At 38.5% G+C, this 24721-nt stretch overlaps 1 protein-coding gene and 1 long non-coding RNA gene across 2 annotated transcripts in view; both read right to left on the bottom strand.

Moving 5' to 3' along the window:
- Positions 1 to 17: 17 nt before the first annotated feature.
- LOC134803722 (E3 ubiquitin-protein ligase RNFT2) lies at positions 18 to 24211 on the bottom strand. The gene is made up of 7 exons (XM_063776536.1): positions 23889 to 24211; positions 22708 to 23040; positions 21622 to 21776; positions 20458 to 20728; positions 15983 to 16132; positions 7447 to 7512; positions 18 to 5229 (listed from the first exon to the last, which is right to left on the bottom strand). The coding sequence occupies exons 1-7, from the start codon at positions 24081 to 24083 to the stop codon at positions 4996 to 4998; spliced, it is 1404 nt and encodes a 467-aa protein (XP_063632606.1). The 5' UTR covers positions 24084 to 24211; the 3' UTR covers positions 18 to 4995.
- Positions 18 to 24721, bottom strand: part of LOC134803772 (uncharacterized) — a 77377-nt gene continuing 52673 nt past the window's right edge. The window contains exon 2 of the long non-coding RNA XR_010146017.1: positions 18 to 1022. This is a non-coding gene — a long non-coding RNA (uncharacterized LOC134803772). The remainder of the gene's footprint in view (positions 1023 to 24721) is intronic.

The following is a 24721-nucleotide window of genomic DNA, read 5'->3' on the forward strand; positions in this document are numbered from 1 at the left end:
ATTACAATGAAACACAGTTGATATTTCAATTTGGTAATCTTTTAATTCATATATTTTATCTACAGGGGTTCATTAATTCACAATACAGAGGTACAGTTTAAGTCACTCGTTGCTTCGTTATTACGGATCCTCAAAAGGAGTTTTCGAGCACCATGTGCATTATTCCTTAGTAACACAGAGTCCGTTTCGAGTAACATAACAATCTACTGCTGAGGACTGCGTTCGTGACACTTCGTTACTAAACCACAATGTTGTATTATTGCGACATTCGGATTGTTTTTATCCGGCATTCAATATTAGAAGGGGTTTGAATACTATTGCCGACCCCGATTGACCCGACTGTCGCCTAGATATCATGAGGACATACGGACGGATCAGAGTACGGATAGGAAGATGAATCTTTGTAAACATTGGATTTTATTGTCGTAGCCTCCTTCCGCCGCGTGTAGTGTGTCTTGCCTTCGAACGTAATCATCTACATAGTAGTCTGTTCGGAAAGAGAAGAGTCGTGTAATGTATTGGGCCCCATACATTCCATGACTCTTCTCTTTCCGCACAGACTCTATTCATATTTACAATACGGCACTCCTCTACTTTAAACTGTGCTTTGGATCATTCCGAAAATAGTAAAAATCCTGAATAAAAACTGATGATGATGATCCAATGTACTTACGGCGTGCTGCAAATTTACATGGACACATTATGAATGGAATTCAATCATAAAGTGGGTGTGTACTTTTGCAGCTCGCTGGACATTACTTTTCCTTTCATACTTTATTTCGAAGAACAGTTTCGGAATTAACCCTTTATTCGGAAATATCTCTAAGCACCGTACTTAAATTCCTGGAAACAACAAATTTGTATACGCACATAAAGTTAGATTATATAACATTAGAACACCTTGTAGGTAATTAACTTATAGATAAATGGAATGTTCATGACATGTCGTAAATAAGTACACCTTGGTTACCCCTAGTTTCTGATAGCAAATTGTTTTTATACATTTCATTTTCTACCTTATTCTCATAATCATAAAGTCTATAGTACACGCATAATATAATTAGGCGAAGTGATTTAAATATTGTTGTTTTTCTGTATACGTTAACACTTTTCCAGGCCGCACCAATCTACAAGGTTTTCCCACAAAATCCAAATATATATTCCAATTAATCCAGCTTTAATGATTCATTTGAAGACAAGTCACATTTCCCGAAAGTGCAATCTAATTTGAACCTTAAATCCGAATGCTAAAGTTGAAATTCTATTGCGCGTCGCGTATGTGGTCGATAAATGATTCTATGCCTGGAAAAGGATTAAAGTATAAAAACAATGTCAATCACAAACTAGTGGTAAATGCGAAACAATATTCAAATGCCGCCTTACAATATCTGAGAGTAGAGGAAAATTAGGTTTATTTCTGAATGATTACTGTTTATGCAAACTGATTCCATTTCCATCGCTTTTGTAATGTCTGTTTATCTCAAATATGGATAGTACCTACATACGTAATAGAAGCAAAGGTAAAGTTTGGCAATCTGACTAGGCAAATGGTTATAAACTCAAAACACGAGATGATGACGCGACGTGTACTTCGTATGGAGAATCAACATAAATATGTACATCTTGATTTGTGCAAGTGTGCTTATAATAATTACTAATAGAGCAATGATTCATAATTAAATATAAAATAAATAACACGATTCATGATTTTTATCACAATGTCCTTATATATAAGTATTTAAATAATTTACATGTTGTTTTAAGTTGTGGCAAACACCGCAACGCGAAACTTTTCAGGGTTCCTAGTTGACTACGGAAGTACGGAACCCTAATAACGGGCGTTAATTAGTGAATTTGTATACTTAATGAAACTGCAATACAGCTATAGTCTGTGCGGAGAGAAGAATCGTGAAATGTATGGGCTCCCTTACATTCCACGACTCTTCTCTTTCCGCACAAACTCTTAAGTATTCGTAAGCTCTATGGTAGGTACAAAATTATGAAGATCGTTTTAGGTTTAAGCGAGAACATTAAAACTTTAATGATGTTTTGTAAATTACGTTTGTCAAACCCATGAACCCATATTAATAACAGGTACACCCACTGTGTACCTGTTATTAATATATGTATTCAAAATGTAATGAAAGGTCTAGCGAAACACTATTCCATGTTACTAGAAATCTTAAAAATAATAAAATCATTTATCCATATATTTAAATTTTTTCGATAGTTTTATACGTTTTCATTTTGAGTTTTAGTCGTGTGTCGATAGATGGCAGTAAATTTACTGTGACTACAAAATTTACTATGACAGGACCCCTCTACACTATCTATTCTCTTTGGTTCCAACAAGTATGTCACCAACGCAAGCGATTTTCAGATCTATGACATTGTTCACTTTTGAATGGGCAAGTTACTATTGTTGTGGCGCGGAATTTATGGAAATTAGGAAATTTAATTATTCTATAATGTAATCATTAATACATATATTTGTTTTGGCATTTTTTGGATCATCAACCTAAAAACTAATCTATATTACTAAAATTGAGCCGAAAACTATAACTTAAATGCGATTAAAATCATATTTTTGTCTTCAAAATCAGTTCTTTTCATAGGAATTAAATCAGGAGTCGTTACTTTATGTTTTGTGAAATCTTCAATAATATTTCATATTAAAGTGTAACTACATTTCATGATACCACATTTAACAGTCAGAGGTATGTGAATTATTCAAATAAATTAAGAATAGACGGGGATTATAATGAAAATTATCAAAATAAAATAGATAAAAAGCATTGCTTAACATCACTACGATTTACACAAGACAGAGAGATAATGGATGGTTAATAACCAAAATTGATATATGTATTTAAAAAATAAAATAAAATAGGGTAAAAAATAAAAGAGTATGGTTTCTCATCCATACTACATAATCTAGTAATCTTATTGTCAATTTAACTTGGGTCCTTGGCTGTACAGGATTTTATGAATTTGAGGGTGTAAAGAATCAACAGTCTACGCGGATTTAGGCCGTAGGAACCTAGAAACACTGTACTGCACAGTGAACTGATCATTTTTAAATCTTATCAGAAAGGCATTAAGGCTACCATATCATTATCACTAGTAGTATGCGGAGGCGCAAATTGGGCGCCAAGCTATTGGCTATGTGCGAAATTGGTGGTGGAGGAAATACAAGCGACGCCAACGCACGATGTGGAGAATAATATGAAGTTTCCTAGGGCGACATGTTCATGCTATTTGTCAGCTGCCAACTGTCAAATGAACAATATATATGTCCCACGCCCACTAGGGCGGCGCCACAGCCATGCACGGAGTGAATAACCTCCAATATTAACTTGCATCGCAGTCGCACAGGCCACTGAACATCGCCATTCTATAAGCGTATTTTAGTCAACCTTATTCCTCAGTGATAAGGTCTAATTCTATTTGAATGCTAATATGTAAATACCTCGCATATATTGAATTTTAATCTTAATAAATTATAAGAATTATTGAAAAAAAAAAAACGTTTATCACTGCCGCACAAAGTGGGAAATTCTTCAGAAACCAATCATTTTAGAGTAGCTATGTGGCAAGCAAGAATCTCCAAAAACCGCCTTGTAATTTCAGAATGCTGTTTTAATAATTCAAGTATCTAGCAGTGATGTACACTGTATCATACAGTACTAAAACTGTACTAGTTACAACCAAGTAGGTGAAAAAAAAACCCAGTTGTTACCACTGGTGACAACTCGCTGGTAAGTAGTAAGAATAACCCTAATTTTTTTTGAACATTTTTATCGACCTACCTTAATGGTTTATAGGGAACAATAATTTGGACACATTCGTGGTTCAAATCTATCCTACTTTGCTGTCTGTGCCCATAGATTACGTAATACCAGAGAAGACACTCCACGAATTATTACTGCTCTCGGTAGTTATCATTATTATGATCAGTTCAGTTTATTCCTCGTCATTAAAAAGGAACGGTAATCCCACCGCGTGACAAATATAAAATGTTTTTAAAGACTAACGTTTCTTCTGTAATATCACGTAATCTGTGTTATAGACACGACGCCGCTACTGTATGTACAACAAGGATAGTAAGAAAATATAGCTTTAAACACTATCTACACTGACCAATATAATATCACGGTTGCGGTAAGGTTGCCGGCCGGGACACTGACGGACCTAGCGCTTGCATTCAGCCACAAACATATCTAACATAATATACAGGTAAATATACCTCAATATATATCAGTAAACAAGGAGAGAAGGCCTATAGACGTAAAATTATCACAAAAATAGGTTATTGAAGCCGAATACATAGATTAAATAACGAACTGACACAAAAAGCCTTCTACAAGACAATATTTAAATAATATTTTCGCTAATGGACGCCCGCTTGAACTCAGAGATAGTTAACTTGTAGGCCAATCTTCGCCGGCGTGACGAACTTAGATCCGTGTAAGTAGGCTTTGAATTCTAATATTAATCAAAACTCCACGGATCTATCCACGGTCTGGTGTAGGTGCGAAAGGATAAAGAGCATTTTATATAACTTGTAATATTAAACCTTTTTGGGATGCATGAAAGTTATTTCGCCTATCCAATTTCTTTGTCCAATGTGTATTTTGTCTCACATTTTGCTTAATGAGAGAGTGAGACGCAATGACATTGGACCAAGATATTGGACAGATGGAATACCACCCTGAGCTACGCGACCGCCTCCACGCAAGAGGCAAACGTAAGACATGAATTCTCTCGCTCCCGACTGTCACACCGGCTTGGCATTCCGCTTAATTAACCAAAGCTTAACCTAAACAAGAATCACGCTAAAGCTCATTTAGAACACCAAAGTGCTTTTACCGTCCATACCATGCAGTCCACTGCATTCGATTAGATGGCTTGTCGAGCCTTCACGTCAAGACTTAACTTGAACTTAAAGGTTCGACCGAGCCCTAACTCGCCACACTATTCCGCTGAGCGTTCACACTAGTACAGCTGGAAGTCGAAGGTCGTGGAACCGTTCCGCCACGCATGGCCGTCCTCGACGGAGGCGCGACAGAGCGGACACGTGTGCTCTCTGTCGAACCACTCGGAGATGCAGGGCTCGCAGAAGATGTGAGAGCAGGACAGCCGCACGGGCGTCTTGAAGTCGTCGTGGCAGATAGAGCACGCATCACCCGCGGCGAGGACTTGCTCGCTCGTTGGCTTCGTGCCGAAATTCTGGGGGTTAAATGTATAAACATTAAGGCCCGCTTGTACCATTCCACTAACCCGGGGTCAACCGGTTAAACCTGGAGTTACCATGGTTACCAGTCCAATTTGACACCTGTATGTTTTTTTTTTTTAAGTTACTTTTATGGGTGTGTAAATCTTTCGTAGTTTTTAGGAAAAGCAGAATGTAATTATAAAAAAAAATGATACTGGGTTAACGGTTTAACCGCTTAACCCCGGGTTAGGGGGACCATGCAAGTTGCCCTAAGTAGAGATATATGCAATGGAATCCTGGTTTTCCAATATGCAATTACGAAGGTTAACTAGTGTCCGACCAAAGGTTCGGTTTCGGTTTCGGCCAGTTTCGGCCAAAAAATCATGGTTCGGCCGTAGTTTCGGTTTCGGCCAAAAAACGGCCGAACCTTTCGGCCGGGCCGAAACTTGCGAAATAGTACTTCGTACTATGAAACTAAACATGTGACAAAGATTAAAAGCTGGGGAACAAGTAGGACAACAATATTAACTAATGTACTGATTTATGAATAGGTACTTACATAAATTAATTGGTTTATTAGAAAACACAATTCCCCTAATCAAGGCGCCACCGGACGGTCGACGCAATCGTAATGTGTATAAATAGTGGAGTGGCCAAGTTGAAGAATAGCAACTTTTGTAGGACTAAAAAGGTTTATACCGACAAGTGGTATTGTTGGAATCAGCATGGTCTACTGATTATCAAAATGCATGTTGTCGCTTCATAAAGTGGTGGAATGTGTTTCTATGACGTCAAACGTAAAGCCGGCAGTAAGTACAAAGTTGTAAATATTTTCTTTTAAACATACCATGTGGGGTACCAAATGAAAGGGCTTTGTGAGTAGATTACACATATACAACATAGTCTAACATGTTCACCACTTGGTCTAACAAATTATTAGAAAACTTTCAAAAATTAGACAATCCAGAGTTGAATTTGAACTGCTCTAAATTGAGAATGGCTTAATGGATTAGTCCAAATTTTATACAAAATGACTGTGAATATTCTCTATACTATGTCTATAAATAATTAAGTAAATTATCTAAAAATAAGAAAAGTACATCAAATTTGCTATTTGATAAACTTCATGGAGGAACTGGGGTGTTTAGAGTTGCGCTACCTTGTTTCACGCAAAATAGGCACCAATGGTTGTCGATTTGCGGAAAATGCCCAGAAGCACTAACTAACACTAACTAACTAGTACATCAAGTCGAATAACAGTATAAATTTCTGTTACAGTAGACTGTAGACCATCAAACACTATTTTTTTTATTGAAAACAGACCATGTGGGGTATGAAAAGAAAGAGCTTTGTCAGTAGATTACAAATATATTTAAACGCCCAAATAAGTGAAATGGTATAGTATGTTATATATTTGTAATTTACTCATAAATCGCTTTCATTTTAATACCTCACATCACATGATATGTTTTCAGTGATAATAATAGTATTTTAGAAGTTTCCCATAACAAATTATTATATACGTTTATTCAAATTGATGTACCTATTTCTCTTATTTTTTAATATTTCTGGCTAATTATTTTTGAACATTATATAGAGAATATTCACAGTCACTAGGTATCTATTTTAGAATAATCCATTCAGTAGTTTTCAATGTAGAGCAGTTCAAAAACAATTCTGCATTGTGTAATTTTAGAACGTTTTCTTCTAATTTGTTACACCAAGTAGTGAAAATGTTATAGTATGTTACATCTTGTAATCTTCTCACAAAGCACTTTCATACCCCACATGGTATGTTTATAAGAAGAAAGTTAAAAACTTAGTACTGCCGACTTTATGGCGTCATAAAAACTCATTCCACTACTTTATGAAGCGACAACATGCATTTTGATAATCAGTAGACCATGCTGATCCCAACAATACTTACCACTTGTCAGTATAAACCTTTTCGGTCCTACGAAAATCGTGAATAAGGTAATTTCTACGAATTGGCCTCTCCTCTAAAAAGCGGTTTTATGACATATTTTCAACGATTGTAACAAGTCTACAAAAGGTTCGGTTTCGGTTTCGGTTTCGGCCGAAACTGGGGCCAAAGCCGAACCTTCGGTTTCGGTTTCGGTTTCGGCAAAAAAACATGTTTCGGTCGGACACTAAGGTTAACGCGCGTCTACTCGAGCGACATCACAAGCAATAAGCTGGTTAACATTGTAATAAGGTTTGAAATATCTTACCACACTCTGCAGCATGGTCCACGTAGCGTTCTTGAAGAGCCGTATCCTCATGAGCAGCTCAATCAGCTGTAAAAAAGAAATTGTATTTTTTTAATTTGGTACACTTAGCTGACATGAAAGGCTTAAGCCCCCGCTCCATATCGCGCGGCATATTTCGTACATTGACTCGCGCGGCAGCCGCGCGCAATGGATACCGGGCTGCCGCGCGAGCCAACTCGATCATTGGCGCGCTCGAACCATTCATTGTCGGTTTTTCGACGCGCGGCAAAGGAATGTTCGCGCGCAGTTGGGACGGGTGTGTATATAGGGTAGACCGAGGCGATTCGGATCACTGGGGAAATCGGATCAAATTAAGCATTTCTGTAAAATTTGAAAAAGATCGCGGTTAGTTACAGCCAGTCAATCAGCGTCCCGCGTTCACTCTGTTCCTAACGCATGTCGCCAGTTACTGCCATTGGAAAAGACTCACGCGTCGGTCACGGTGATACTTCCCGATGAGTCGCTCGTACAGGTGTATTGTGATTTTACCGCCGATGTAAAAAATGTGCAAATACAGTCCGTGATAAAAGTAAACGCAAAAGGCTAAAGGTTTGTAATTGTTGTTACTTATTGTTAATGGCGCATAGTGTTTCCTGATTTGATTTTGTTTTTATTGTATTTAAAGGTATATTTCCGTTACGCGAAAATAATTCAAACATATGATATTATGGGGTTATTCGGATCATCTGATTGGGGGCGATTAGGATCACATTATAAAACAAGGTTTTCGGACGTTTTTTTTTGGCTTATTTAATGTTCGCATGTTTTAGATGGTGCGTACATATAAAAAGAAGAGGTATCAGGGGGAATGGTCGGGAGAAAATATGACTACAGCTGCTAATAAGGTTTTAACGAAATCGCTGTCCCTACGTAGAGTCTTTTGTTACCAACAACTAATTTTCTCATATGGGGTGAATCGGATATGTGTGATTATTCATGTTTTGGTTTGCAAAAGTTTACAGTTTTTGTTTATTTTCATTTAAGTTATTCGATTTTGTTGCTAAATGGTCATTAGCATGTTTTGGATTTATTGTTAAAATATACAATGTGTCCGGTCAACCATGTCGGAGCCGTTAAGGGCGTGTAGTACAATCGATTTCATCGATAAATAACCACGTGTTTTTTTTTTAAGTCAACGGTAATGAAATGGCGGCATTTTTAATTTTTCAAACACCTGAGCACGGGTGCACGTGGTATTTTTGGCATTATCTGTAAATTTTTCGTCCTACGAATACAAAAAATATCTCATTGGATAGCTAAACATGTAAGCAATCGATTAAAGCTAATAATTGTATGCAAACATTTCAATAGCAAGGCAAAAGAAAATATTAAAAGTAAATAATTAGGACAGAAACGCATTACTTTTTCAGTTTTTATTTTTTTATGTATAAACTGGGTCGTTACCTACATTTTTTTTGCTCTGCATTTGTAGTACAGGATATTGGATAGACATCAATACCAAAATTACGTATCTGACATAATAACTTTAGAAGTTACAGAGGTTCCAAGATGTACCTAAAAATGTTGTTTTTTTACAAAAGGAGAAAAAATAAAACAAAGCGCTAATAATAATTTAAATTTTAATAAAAATCATAACAAAAGTATCTTAAGGCTAAAGATGACTAACTAGTTGAGTAACTGCTCAAAATAGCCCCCTCGATTTTGTAGACAAGCAGTTGCTCTTATCGCAATATGCTGCGTAGACCGCCGAATCATCTCCTTATCTTCTCTTAACATGTTTGCATGTTCAATTATTCTTTGCACTAAATCTTCCCTTGTTCCCGGTATGTCGACGTACACTCTTTGTTTCAAGGTGCCCCATAGAAAATAATCGAGTGGAGTTAAGTCCGGTGATCGAGGTGGCCGAGCGACATGTCCGTCACGTCCAACCCACGGGACATAATGATCATTCAAATAATTTCGCACATCTCTTGCAAAATGTGGAGGAGCACCATCCAGCTGCAAAATCATCCTCCTCCTGTATGCTACAGGCAGCTCCATTAATGCGTCATGGAACTGTGTTTGGAGAAATTCTAAAAATCGTGGGCCATTCATTGTCCCAGGTAGAATAATTGGCCCAACTAAAATATCGTCAAACATTTACTGAGAATTGGTGCTGGAATGAACTTGGTCTCACAGCATGAGGATTCTCCAACTGCCACAGATGCTCGTTGCGGTGGTTTACGTATCCCAAACGCGTGAAAGTGGCCTCGTCGGTCCACATAATACGTTTCAAAAACGTTTGATCCATTCGTGCTCTTCTTGTTATCCAGGAACAAAAAACTGATCTTGCAGCGTAATCTGGTCCAATAATGTCTTGTACTCGTCTGAAATGGTAAGGGTGTAATCCTTCTCTTTTTAATACTCTCCAGACTGTCCACTTGCATAAATTCATCCTGTTGGCTATTCTTCTAATGCTCAGTCTCGGGTCGTGTGTGACTAATCTTAAGATCTCTTCTTCGTCCTGGGGTGCTACAAGTCGAACACGTTCATCGGCGGGTCTTCTTATGCCGTTCTCAGCGAGCCGTGCATGAATTCTTATGAATGTGCGAGCATTCGGAATGGGTCTGTTAGGAAACCTCCTTGCGTACTCTCGAACAGCAGCATTAGCGTTCCCGTTGCAAAACCCATAAACGAAATGTATGTCAGCAGTGTGCTGACTAGAATAGTGGCCGTCTTCCATTTTAACAAAAACGGAAAATAAACAGCAGGTCCAACAACTAACAAAAGTTTCAACAATAACACAATCGAACTGAAGTAAGCCGAAGATAGCAGAAGTTTGTTATCACAACGCAGAGCGAGGGATGACTGATTGACCTGGCAGCACCCCTTGACTTATCTACCTGCTTGTAAAAGAAAAACTGGGAGTGGGGATGATAATTCTTGGGATTATCTCAAGTTATTAATAAAGGTAATTAACAGGGTCATATTTGAACACGTGTTATTTTTTGAAGTATCAAAGATAGAGCTATGATTTTGGTATGCATTTCTAGCTAATATCCTGTACTACAAATGCAGTACGAAAAAAATGTAGGTAAATGACCTAGTTTTTACATAAAAAAATAAAAACTGAAAAAGTAATGCATTTCTGTCCTAATTATTTACTTTCAATATTTTTTTTTGCCCTGTTATTGAAATGTTTGCGTACAATTATTAGCTTTAATCGATTGCTTACATGTTTAGCTATCCAATAAGATATTTTTTGTATTCGTAGGACGAAAAATTTACAGATAATGTCAAAAATACCACGTGCACCCGTGCTCAATTGTTTGAAAAATTAAAAATGCCGCCATTTCATTACCGTTGACTTAAAAGAAAAAACACGTGGTGATTTATCGATGAAATCGATTGTACTACACGCCCTTAACGGCTCCGACATCGTTGACCAGACACATTGTATAGGAGTGATATTATGTTGCGCTTTCTGTAGGTGGCGTGATAAAAAATTGAACTAGAAAGGAGGAATAAAAATAATGCTCAAATGCAACATTAAAGACACCATGCAATGATAGTTGATCTCAATTATTTGACCTTTGTGATTCTTAATCATATGATTAACATTGTTAACCATTATTAATTAAGATTTTATGGCAGAGTTTTTTTGATCCGTTTTACCCCTTAAAATGGGGCGAATCGAATTTTTTAAGAGGTTTTGTATTTTATTTTTCATAAATCATATTTAAGTATTTATTCAGAGACCATAATTTTCAGGCTTCGTCAGGTAAACACAAATTTACAATCAGCTACAGGCATCATCACAAAAAACTACAGCGATAAAATCCGCAACAGGCTTCGTCAACTCACTTATATACTCTAAAAATACACATTAATAAAAAAACAAAAAAAAACCTACAAATAAAATACACCCTCCAACTCACCGCCCGCAGGCAGTGTACCCAACAGGCTGGCCGCATTTCCCCGTTGAATAGCGATGCTAATTCTCTGGGCAAAATACTGGTCAGCCCTTTGGTCACCCGTGGCAGGGTGGATTTCAGCACAAAAAATTTCACCATACAAAAAATTAATTTTTTTCAATGTTTAATTTAACACGATTCTAGCTGGGTAAAGTAATGGGGGGTTGTATATTGAGGATATGTATGGTATTTATACAATCATTTGTGGCTTATATTTGAAGTTATCGCTTTCGGAAAATAAAAACGCAAGATGGTGATGACAACCATGGTATGGTAATGACTCTTTTATAGACGGTAATGACACTGCATGTACGGTAATGACGATTTGGGAACTAATTTACATATGTATTAAAAACGTATTAAAAAAACAAAAACTTTTTTTAATTGTAAGACTTTAGAACTTTAATAAACATTACAAATAACATGTTTTTGAACATAAGACTAGCTACATAAATTATTTTTAGAAAATTATAAAAAATACATTTTATTCAAATAAATAAATATATAACAAGTATTTTTATTGTATAATTTTAAATAATTTATGTTCCGAAATAGGCAATTTATGTATTCATTTATTTTTTTGGGTCTTTTCAATGTTAAATCATATTAACAATATTGTACTCTTATTATCAGTTTAAACCCGCATCTTCTTTTATCTACTGCATAACTTGGTATTTATGTCATATTATAAAATTACTGGCTTACCAATGAGCTTAATTTTTATGATATATTACTTTTTTTTGATAGTTTGATTCATTGCACAAGTTTGTATTTTTGTTGTTTTATTAATTAACTTTAAAAATAGCTATAATGATTTAAATCCATATATATGTTGTTTAATAGCTAAACATTAATATATAATCAGTGTTTTATAAGTTGCAAGACCCCTACTTGTAATGCATGTCATAAGTTACAAAATGTTAGGTATTGGGTCCGGTGACTACCCAATGGTATAATTATTAATTGCTGTAATTATATACATCAATTAATATAATATTATCAAAAAACATAAAGCCATCACGATAGTGAGCCAGTACCGTAGCCTATGGTCGCTTAAAACTTAATATATGTTGCTTGTTTAAATACTTTGTTTTAACACGACTAACATACAATTACAGACTCTAAGTTGCACGATTTACATTATTAGATTATAAAAAAAAAACATTTGTATGTTCTAAGTTCTAAATGACCTAAATTTTGCCTACTTCAGTCAAAATGTTAAATAAAAACTAAGCATCCTCTAGTGTGAAAAAAATAGTTATATCTTCTTCTACATTTATTCTACATTTATAAGGTAGACATTATATAGTGTTAGAAGACATAGAGAACGTTTTTCAAACATACAGCTTAATTTCATAATGAATTATAGCAAAATAACTAGAAAAGTTTCTGAGAACCGTCATCACCATACACATGAAATCATCACCGGTCGTCATTTTTTCCCGGTGATGACGGGTATGGTGTTGACGATTTGAGAGTTTCTTGTTTTTATTTCTAGAATACGAATAATAGTAGTTAATGTCTATGCTACACAATAAACTTCATGTAGTTTGCCATTCATTTCAGTAATTACTTCTAATATATCATTTGTAACTTTTTTAAACCAAAGCATAACGGTGATGATGCTCTGTTGTGACAAACTACGTTTTACAAATTTGTTCGTAATATTTCTCACGATTCAGTGATGTGACTTTATAGTGAAATCATTTTTGGCATTCTATACTAAAGTGAAAAATAGGGCAAGGACCTTTGGCGGTATTTCGTTGTTCATACACCGAGATAAGTTCACATTGACATTACCATGACGGTGTTGACGAATATTCGTGACAAAATTTTAAATATTTTTAAATGTACTTTCTCGGTGAAGGAATTATTGCATATTTTTTCATGTGTTAAACAACAACATGGAAAAGATATAAGTAAAAGAAAAATCGCAATCGTACGATAGGTATGCTATAATTTTCACTGCAAACAAAAAGGTTCAGATTTTTCCGGTCGACGGTGATGATTTTAGACACATAAAACATTTTATATAAAAAAAACTATTAAGTTATTGGAGATGGTAATTGAAGGAACATGAAGATAATAGTTCTTAAAAACATATAAAAAAGTTGCAACTCGCACAACCTACTAGTTTTTTTTATAAAGACCGAACCATAAGTTTTCGCTGGATTTTGAAATCCACCCGGCATCGACCAAACGCGACGCCAAATCCTTATATAAGCGCCGGGCGCTGGGCCCCCACGACCCTAACGGTTCGACCCCAAAAGGCTCAAATATGTAGCCACTGCCGAGCGTGCTGTACTTGCGCCGTTTGCTGTCCTCGGCCGTCGTGGCCGCATGACCAGCACCAGAGCTAGTGCCTGGTAAGTGGGACACGGCAAAAGTGTCTACACACGTTGCGTCCCAAACCAGAGGCCGCCCCATACTCCAAGGCACCAGCGTCATACCGTCGGGCCTCTTGCCGTCATCCGTCGCTAAACCTCCAAGATAAGATAAGGCTCCAGTATAGCAGGCACCTTTACGCTGACAAGAGCCCTTCGGATGACATCGTTCAAGCTGGCGTGACGAGGAATCCGACCAGCACTCCTGCTACAAGAGAGGCCATGATGACCCAAGCTGTCTACCATAGAGCCACATTGGCAGCGATGCGGGACATTAGTCACTCGCAAACTAGCAGCCAGACGAAAAGTGACGTTATCTAGAAGTGTTCCTATCGACGGAGAAGGTAAGGCTAGTAACCACTGACCAGACTCCCATTCCGCAGCAGCAAGAAGACGAGCACGCTCCGCCAAGCCAGTTGACGTATCAAAAAGATTATTCCGTACTAGTTGACAGAGTGGCTCGTCCCACTGCCTCTGCGAGCAAAGGTTGGTAGGCAGGTCGGTGTTCGGACAAGACAATGACCATACATTTTTAGCCTCAGTGCAGTGCGCCAGCTCTAGATTCCCGAATGATGAAGCTAAAATACACCCTATCAATCCCTGCGCGCTATGCACCGAAGCCAAAAACGCAGGCAACGCCACACTGGAGATATTTCGGATCCCCAAGCCACCGAACTTAATAGGCAGAGTAGCCTGGCTCCAGCACCTCGAATCAAAAGAAATGTTAAAAATCGACGCCAGGGAATCCTTTACCAACTCGTCCAGCTTCAAAAGAAGATTAGGAAACTTCCAGAAGTGACTACAACGAAGAACGTACGTAAACTTAGGTACAAAAAAGCAATGTCGCATGATGGTGTAAGCCGTGTGAACGTTAATCTCCAATAGGCGTTCCGAAACTGACTTGATATTCTGAATTTTGTTCTCAACATAATCATCAAAAGATTGGTCCAAAACGGGAGACCCAAGGAGGTTAAGCGAAGTCTCATCCACAATCTTTATTCCAGGAGCAACCTCTCTGAACTTGTTGACTATACTTTCCCTTTCCAGGTTAGTGCTGGAAATGAAAAGTTCACACTTCGAAAAATTCAGAGAAAGGCCAATGGAACCAAAATCTGTCGATAACCTTTGTAAGTCACACAAAACGGTATCTACGTCGCCCCCAAGCGTGCCATCATCCAAGTACCAAACATTCAATCTAGATTTGAGGTCCTTTATAATGGGATGGATGGCGAGACTAAAGATTGCTGGACCCAAGGGATCACCCTGCTGACAGCCAACAGACGAGGACAAAATATTTGACTTAAATAACAGCTTAGTTGGGGAGCTGTAACATTGCCAGACAAATTTGTACGACGCCGGAATTTTCTCTCGGACCTGCGTTAGGAGGGTGCCTCTATCAACGGAATTAAAAGCATTCGCAACATCGACCTTCAAAAGCACCTCCCCCCCCAAACGCTCCAAATATTTAAGTTTGATTTTATGTCTGAACCTTGGGTTCTGTTCATTAATTAATAATTTATCCAACTGAATATTAATAAAAACAGTATCACCTTAAAAATTGTATTTATTGACCGTCAAACAAAAAATGACCCAATTCGCCTCGGTCTACCCTATTTCAGTTGGCAGGCGCGGCCGCATACATGGATAATGAAAAGTGTCGTACTTTAATTAAATTATACGGCACTAAACAGTTTCTATGGAACAGTAAATGTAGTGATTATCGCAACAGAACGTTTTTCTATTTGGCTATACTTCGTTCCGAATAATAAATTTTTGTGATATAATGTGGTCGATCGTCGGATCGGCGGCCGCGCTATAGTTCAAGATTATCAAGATGGTGCCAAAATTGGCTCGCGAGCCAAAATACAGGTTTGCCGCGGTCGAACAATACTCGCGCGGCCGCCGCGCGATATCGAGCCGCGGCTTTATACAGCATCGCGCGTCCACGGTCCAATGATGATCACTATGACAGTGTTTGGATGTATAGCGTATAGCACATTAATTTATTTAGAAATGTAACATTTCAGTAATAAAAATACTGTAAAAACATATTTTTTAAATTAAGCCGATCCAAAAGCGACTTGGAAGAACTACATATTTTACTGACTACCATCAAAATAGGCGTTTCTTACGAGAAGCAATCCGTCCTGCCACAAATAAAAGCCGGGTATATCAAATAATTTTTGTATAATAGCCCACCTTAGCCACCACGTATATGGAGACGAGGAACATGCCGACCATCTTCTCGGAGCCCTCGTAGGACTGCATGAGGTAGAACAGCCAGGGCTGGATGGTCAGCAGGCAGCGGTACAGCTGCGACACCGACTCGACGAACAGGTACACTTTACCCTGTCAACAAAGTTATTGTAAAACATCCTCCAGGAATTTCATTCTTCAGTATGATTATTGCGGCCAGATGTTTTTGCTTAAGAGCGCTATTACATTTCGGCGTTGAGCGAGTTTAGGTATTTTACGCGCTGCGGCAGGCCGTGCGAGCTCAGTATGCCGATCCCTTCTACCACACTCGCACTACAATGATGGATTAAACATTCTTGATCCTTCGCGAAGCATATTGAAATCAACCATAACAACACTAACTGTACTTAACTTTTAAAGTTCTAAAACTGTTATTTGGTAAGTACGAAAATACTAAATGCAGTGCAAATGTACATAGGGGCTGTTCATAAATTACGTCATCTATTTTTGACGATTTTTGACCTTCCCCACCCCTCAAATCATCCAAAAATCAAGCTTCGGATGAATCTGTTTCCTCCTACGTCATGTTACCATCATCCGATGTCCAGACCCCCCCCCCCCCACTCCTCCCATTTGAAACGACGTAATTTATGAATAGCCCCATACTCGTACTTATGAAGGTATATTACTCGAAAGAAATTATAGGTACCTACTCGCTTATTTACATGTTTCGTCATTGCATTTGGTACCTATAGGTTGTAAAGTTTGTATCAACGAGGGTTTAAAAACGAACTGGTACTGAGGATCTGATGATGATTAAGGTGGTCACGGATACCAATCAACCATGTAGTAACATGATTAGGCTCGTTTGATTCGTCTCAACAAGATCTTTGACACTGAAGATACACAGGGTCTGATGATGGAGCTGGAAGGTGGCCACGGGTACCAGTCTATCATGTAACTAAACAACTTCGTGTTTGGGCTCGTTTGATTCGTCTCAACAAGATCTTTGACACTAGGTGATACTCAGAGTCTGATGATGGAGCTGGAAGGTGGTCACCGGTACCAATCAACCATGCAACTAAACCACTTCGTGTTTAGGCTCGTTTTATTCGTTTCAACAAGATCTTTGACACAAGATAGTACTCAGGGTCTGATGTTGGAGCCGGAAGGTGGTCACCGGTACCAATCAACCATGCAACTAAACCACTTCGTGTTTAGGCACGTTTTATTCATCTCAACAAGATCTTTGACACAAGGTAGTACTCAGGGTCTGATGATGGAGCGCGAAGGTGGCGACGGGTACCTGTCTATCATCATCAGCTCCATCATCAGACCCTGAGTAGTATCTTGTGTCAAACATCTTATTGCGACGAATCAAACGAGCCCAAACACGAAGTAGTTCAGTTACATGGTAGACTGGTACCCGTGGCCACAGTCCAGCTCCATCATCAGACTCTGAGTACTAACTTGTGTCAAAGATCTTGTTGCGACGAATCGAACGAAGCCAAACACGAAGTGGTTTAGTTGCATGGTTGATTGGTACCGGTGACCACCTTCCGGATCCATCATCAGACCCTCAGTACTACCTTGTGTCAAACATCTTGTTGCGACAAATCGAACGAAGCCAAACACGAAGTGGTTTAGTTGCATGGTTGATTGGTACCGGTCACCACCTTCCGGATCCATCATCAGACCCTCAGTACTACCTTGTGTCAAAGATCTTGTTGCGACAAATCAAACGAGCCCAAACACGAAGTGGTTCAGTTACATGGTAGACTGGTACCCGTGGCCACCTTCCAGCTCCATCATCAGATCCTGAGTACTATCTTGTGTCCAAGGTCTTGTTGAGACGAATCAAACGAGCCTAAACACGAAGTGGTTTAGTTGCATGGTTGATTGGTACCGGTGACCACCTTCCGGCTCCAACATCAGACCCTGAGTACTATCTTGTGTCAAAGATCTTATAGAAACGAATAAAACGAGCCTAAACACGAAGTGGTTTAGTGGCATGGTTGATTGGTACCGGTGACCACCTGCCGGCTCCATCATCAGACCCTGAGTACTATCTTGTGTCAAAGATCTTGTTGAGACGAATCAAACGAGCCTAAACACGAAGTGGTTTAGTTGCATGGTTGATTGGTACCGGTGACCACCTTCCGGCTCCATCATCAGACCCTGAGTATTATCTTGTGCCAAAGATCTTGTTGAGACGAATCAAACGAGCCCAAACACGAAGTGGTTTAGTTGCATGGTTGATTGGTACCGGTGACCACCTTCCGGCTCCATCATCAGACCCTGAGTACTATCTTAAGTCAAAGATCTTGTTGAGACGAATAAAACGAGCCTAAACACGAAGTGGTTTAGTTGCATTGTTGATTGGTACTGGTGACCACCTTCCGGCTCCATCATCAGACCCTGAGTACTATCTTAAGTCAAAGATCTTGTTGAGCCGAATCAAACGAGCCCAAACACGAAGTGGTTTAGTTGCATGGTTGATTGGTACCGGTGACCACCTTCCGGCTCCATCATCAGACCCTGAGTACTATCTTGTGTCAAAGATCTTGTTGAGATGAATAAAACGAGCCTAAACACGAAGTGGTTTAGTTGCATGGTTGATTGGTACCGGTGACCACCTTCCGGCTCCATCATCAGACCCTGAGTACTATCTTGAGTCAAATAAATACATATAGAATGTCAGGTCGTTTCAATAGTTATTTGTACAACAAGAGATCAAAGTTTGATATTTCTTCGAGTGCTTAGTTTGAGTCCCGTGCAAGCGAAAGATTCTATAATAGATTCACGAGCGTAGCGAGTGAATCTAATTTAGAATCTTGAGCGTAGTAAGGGATTCAAAAGCGCACGAGATGTAAATAACTTTGATCTCGTGTAGTACACAAAATTTTTCACCCTAAGCAGTGAGAACATACCTAGAGGGACAGAGATAATAGAACCCAAGTATCGAACTTGTATTAGACCCCGCATGTTGAAATGACATTTGACTATAAAGGTCACTTGAATGTCATTTTGTCTCACTCAGTGAGCAAAATCGCATTTTGCTCACTGAATGAGACAACTCAGTGAGCAAAATGCGATTTTGCTCACTGAGTGAGACAAAATGACTCAGTGAGCAAAATCGCATTTTGCTCACTGTTTTTAAGAAGCAAAGTACCCTTGTTCGAGCTGCTGAGGTGAAAATATTTTTAATCCTGTCCGGTAGTTTATTAAACTGTACCATTATAAATTATAATACTATAAAAACAGTGCTAGGATCAAAGTCTCTCGTTGCGGTTTACACGCACACAGTATAGCGTTTTACACGGCGCCCGCCGCACACAATGATAAAAATCTCGTCGTCGCCGTTGAAAATGTGCGGAGCCGACCGACACACGTCCTGCCTCTACAAGCTCTGCCGCGGCACTGAGCTGGCGCAGCGCGCGTCATCGGTAATATAGAGTAGTTTTCAAAAAATTGCCAAAAAATTATAGTAGAATTTCATAAACACTAATGTATACCAACAGTATAAGCAAACGTTGCAGATTGCTTGAGTATGAAAATGACTTCGATATTAAGTAGATTTTCGTAGGAATTGACACTTGTTTCGGAGAGAAAATCGAGTTCGTTTTACTTTGATTTTCTCTTTCTCAAAGGTATGTAGGAAAAATATAGTTTGATATGCCTAAAGTACAGGGTATTAGTAATACAAAATAGCCAGGTTTAGCAGAGTAAAATTCTCAACATTTCCAAATAAGAGCTCGCCATTCAGTGCTTCACGGGGTTTTTCGGAAACGACCATCAGAAAAAAAATCATTACTAATTTAATAAGTCCTTTTTCTAATATTTACAACGATATTTATAAAGATAAGAAGACGCTTTTACTGGAACAAGTACTCATTGTTTCTAATAATGAGCGCAAAGTCCTGAATTTCGTCGACTAGTATCATCAATTTTGCATTATTTCGACTTTTCTTGTAAGAGCGCTCTTAAGGTGCCATGAGTTCGGCCAGCATAGTTTTTGAAAAATCGTAGCGCTTTTTGAGATCATAATATTACATAATATATCCGTCCAACTGTCATTTACCGTCGTTTTAGACATTACCGCATAGTAACTCCTTCTTCTTCTTCTTCCTCGCGTTGTCCCGGCATTTTGCCATGGCTCCTGGGAGCCTGGGGTCCGCTTAGCAACTAATCCCAAGAATTGGCGTAGGCACTAGTTTATACGAAAGCGACTGCCATCTGACCTTCCAACCCAGAGGGTAAACTCGGCCTTATTGGGATTAGTCCGGTTTCCTCACGATGTTTTCCTTCACCGAAAAGCGACTGGTAAATATCAAATGATATTTCGTGCATAAGTTCCGAAAAACTCATTGGTACGAGCCGGGGTTTGAACCCGCGACCTCAGGATTGAAAGTCGCACGCTCTTACCGCTAGGCTACCAGCGCTTCATTACCGAATAGTCACATAAGCATAAAACTCACCCTTTTCTGAAAGGGCAGCAAGCACGCAGGCATCATAGTGAGCAGTATCTTGACATCCACCGTGATGATCTTGACGATGAGGTCGGTGAGCACGACCAGCCACAGCAGCTCCCACACGTCGATGGGGCCGGCGTAGGCGGGGAACATCACCACGTTGGGCAGCAGCTTGCCGTCGCCGAACACGTAGTGCACCACGGCCACGAAGCCGGCCGTCCACGCCAGCTCGAAGCCGAGCCCTAATATGCTGCGGTTCAGTTGCGCGGCGTGCTCTCTGCATAATCCAATCATACTCTAATAAACTACGGTGGTACGGTGGATACTGTGTGAGAGGTTATATGAAACGAACGCAAGTGAATGATGAGATGACGGGCGACAGAGAGGTATGGAAGAGAAAGACATGCTGCGCCGCCGACCCCAAGTGAATGGGACAAGGGCAAAAGAATGATGATGACTTTAATAAATAAACTACGGCAATCAAATCCTTCTAAAATGCTAACGCTTTAGATTATTTGAATGTTCAGGTCTCTCGAATTTAACAAGTGAAGTATTTTTAATGCATCGTGGTCGGCCAGATTTATTACACCTCCGTGAAAATGTACCTAACTAAAGCAAACGCTCAACGTAAAAGAAACCTTCAAAATTCTTTTTTTTTCTCATTAAGATGTATTCGGGTAATTCAGATAGGAGAATACACTGAAAATGTGGCGGATAATTCCGAAAAGAGCATCTTATCACAAGGGAATATGAGTGATTTTGAAATGATTATCGGGATTGACCCAATTTCTGAAATTACCCAAATACACCTTATGTAAAAAAGTCAATAAATGTAAATTGTATGCTTTCCACCATTCACAATTCCTGCAATGCTTAGGTAGTATTATTTTTATTTATTATTAAAAAAAAAAAACAATTTTATTATGGTTTTTTGTCACTACTGTACATTGCGTAACTATTGAATTTAAAGCTAAGATATCAAATGTTATCATGCCAAAAATTGACATCTTCTAGCTTTATCAGAAGTATTATAAAAGAATAGTGCCACATTCACAACACTTTTCTTATTTTTCACTGGTTAATGTAGATTGTAGATTTCATGACTCTGCATCAACTTTAATTTTATTGTATTATGTGGCTTTAGTTCTATAGAAAGTCAACTGAACTCACCGCTTAACAGCAGTATTTCCATGTGAGAACGTGAAGAAGAGCAGGAAAAAGGCAAAGAGCCCTGCGCGCGCGTCATACAGGAACTTGATGAACAGGATAAAGTAGAATGGCGCGTAGCGGATCAGTAGGTTCAGTGTTCCACGCACATCTACTACCTGCAATCAGTTACAGATTTGACCCATCCTCCTAAATCCCTACAATCAAAATTTTCAAAAACAAAACTAATGCTTCTGGGTCTCAGAGGGCTATACTAAAGGGTAATTCGCAACTTGTGTCGATTTAAAAGACTCCCTTTGGTCATGTTTCAATTTATCGCCACTTGTTGCGAAATCCCTACTTTTTGCACTTGAATCGTAATGTACTATTATTGGTTGCATCCTTAATAAAATCATTAATATAGTAAATATATTGGAGTATATCCATATTTCTATGGTAACAATGGTGTGTTATGAATTATTCGGCCGTCACTATCTATCTGATGCTGACTGTATCTAATATAAATTTTTATTTGAGTTTAATTATCCTATAGATATTTTTTTAGTTATTTTACATAGGTTTAAATTTCATTTGATTTTTCTGCTGTAGACCCCTTCAGGGTAAAAGCCTCCTCCAGCTATCTGATGCTGACTGTACCTAATACTAATACATTGCAGGGATGTTGCGAACATCCGCATCCGCATCCGCAACCGCGGAACTTACGCATTATTTTCAACATCCGCATCTGCATAAAATCGATGCGGAGCTTATGCAGATGCGGATGTCAAACAAGTCGGGTACAGGAACGTCTCAGCGGCGGCGTAAGTGCTAGGTAATTTCGTCATTATCTATAACGAAATCGTCTAGATCCAGAAAAGTCGGGCAAGTTACTGTTTATTAAATATAACGCACCTATATATTCTTGCTCAAATACTAAACGTTTCATTTTTTTTTAATGAAAAAATACTAAAAATGTAATATTGTTTGCTAAGTACCTAATCTTGACATCCGCATCCGCCGCGGATGTGAGCCTTTAAATATCCGCATCCGCGGATGTCAAAAAATCTGGATCTGCAACATCCCTGATACATTGTTATATTTTAGGCTTACCTGTTGCGTGCCATCTTCACTTTGGCTATCATTATCCACATTGTCATGTATATTGTTATTGTTAGATGGGTTGACAGACACATTGATGTCCTGGAGGTCTGTAGCAGGCTCAGGGGCCTCAGGCTCCCCAACGGCCACATTACTCATTCCATGTGTCGGGGACAACGGCAGGGACCCCAGCACTACCCGCTCATTCACTATGTAAGTCTGGGCGTTGGGGCCCAAGTTCACATGTGCTATAGAACTCTGTGGTCTTTGAACTTCTGTTGCTTGATGTGTGCCAGGTGGGTTCCGAGGAAGCCATGTGGGAAGGGATAACCTTGCATTATTACCCTGAAAGTATTATTGCAAAAAATATTTTATTTATTTAAGTTAATTATAGTTATTTTAAATTGATATTATATAATTTAATGTGATTGTGTGTGTCATCCTGAAATGTATTGTATGCCTGAAAAGGTAGAGTCTGGTGAGACTACTAGAGTAGCAATTAATTTAAGCTTATATAACTCATTCTCAACATAGGTACATTAATACATTTCATTTCATTTCATTCATTTCAAAACAACAATTATAAACTGGTCTAGAATAAATTTTATGGTTTTAGTACTTGTACTCAATTGTACCCTGACTGTAAAGAAAATTTCTGGTCTAATAAAATATCATCACTTTATATAGCAATTTAACAGTGTCAAACCACAAGAAAGGTTCTAGCATTCAATGAAACTTAAAGTATAATTCACTTTAATTCCATATTCTCATATTTTTGAAGCGCAATTATGTGACTGTTGCATAATGAAAGGCATTTATATCAGTGTGGGTTTATGGAACAAACTAACAGCGAGTTTCATAAAAACATCACATGGCTATAAGAAATTTGTTCTACAAAATTTGTTTATCTTTATGCTGGTTGTATTTGCGGTTCTTGCAAATTTAAACACTTATGATATGTGTGTAGAGAAACAATATTATGATCATTATAATAAGATATAAAACCATAACTAATGCAGCATAAATGTCAGAGAAATCACAAGGTTTTTTTTTTAATTTTCTATAGGTACATAAAGTCATTAATTGTAATGTTTACATATCTGAACAGCCAATAAAAGATTTCTGCTCTATGACTAATCATTGTTTATTACATCATTATCAATAATCATTGCAAATTAAATATAATAGTTTACCATTCGGGCATGCTCAACGAGTGGTCTAATCTCCCTGAAGACACTGCTAAGGCGGTCTCCGAGCCCCACATTGTTCCTGTTTGCTGGCGAAGGCCTAGAAATAGAGTCCAATCTGACCAAAACATTATTCCGAGGCGATACTTCGGATGGAGGAACATTTTCAATGTCTACGTTTACTTGGTTCGGCTGTGTCATAGCTGCACATTTGATTGATATTCTATAACTGTATAGCTGCTATTTTCATTTGTGTTATTAAGCGATAGTGCGTGAAAAAGAAAACTATTTTTTGTGATATTTTGCGAATGCGAACATTGATGGATAGATGACGGCCAGGCACTTTGACATTTACGACTACGTTCAGAAAGTTATATTAAATCTAAAAGCACTAACAGACGGATATACCGGACCGCAATCTTGCCGCAACCCACAAACTACCTAAGAAGATACTACCAAGATACTACGTAGAACGGTTTGATAGTAAGTGTATATTGTGTAGTCGCTTCGTCCGGTACGCTCGTCTGTTACAGCTGTGACTCAGAACCATAGTCACTATAGTTTGGCCAGGGCACTCATTTAAAACAGAGACAAAGGGAATCATATTGTCTTTGTCTTACGCTTGTACGAGACTTGTACCCAAAAGAAAGGAATGACTATAGTTTTTTTGTTCTTATTTACTGACGAGTTTGGTTTGCCAGACTATAACATTATAAATCTATTGAATTTCCTACCTACATCTATGGTTTTGTCGACTGCCGATTCTCACTGTCAGTGTCATGTCATATCTGTCAGCTGCGTTGGTTGTTCGTTGTTCGCATGTTGTTCGTAAAATCGTA

Source organism: Cydia splendana, chromosome 2 (assembly GCF_910591565.1).
Source record: "Cydia splendana chromosome 2, ilCydSple1.2, whole genome shotgun sequence".
Classification (NCBI taxonomy): Eukaryota; Metazoa; Arthropoda; class Insecta; order Lepidoptera; family Tortricidae; genus Cydia; species Cydia splendana.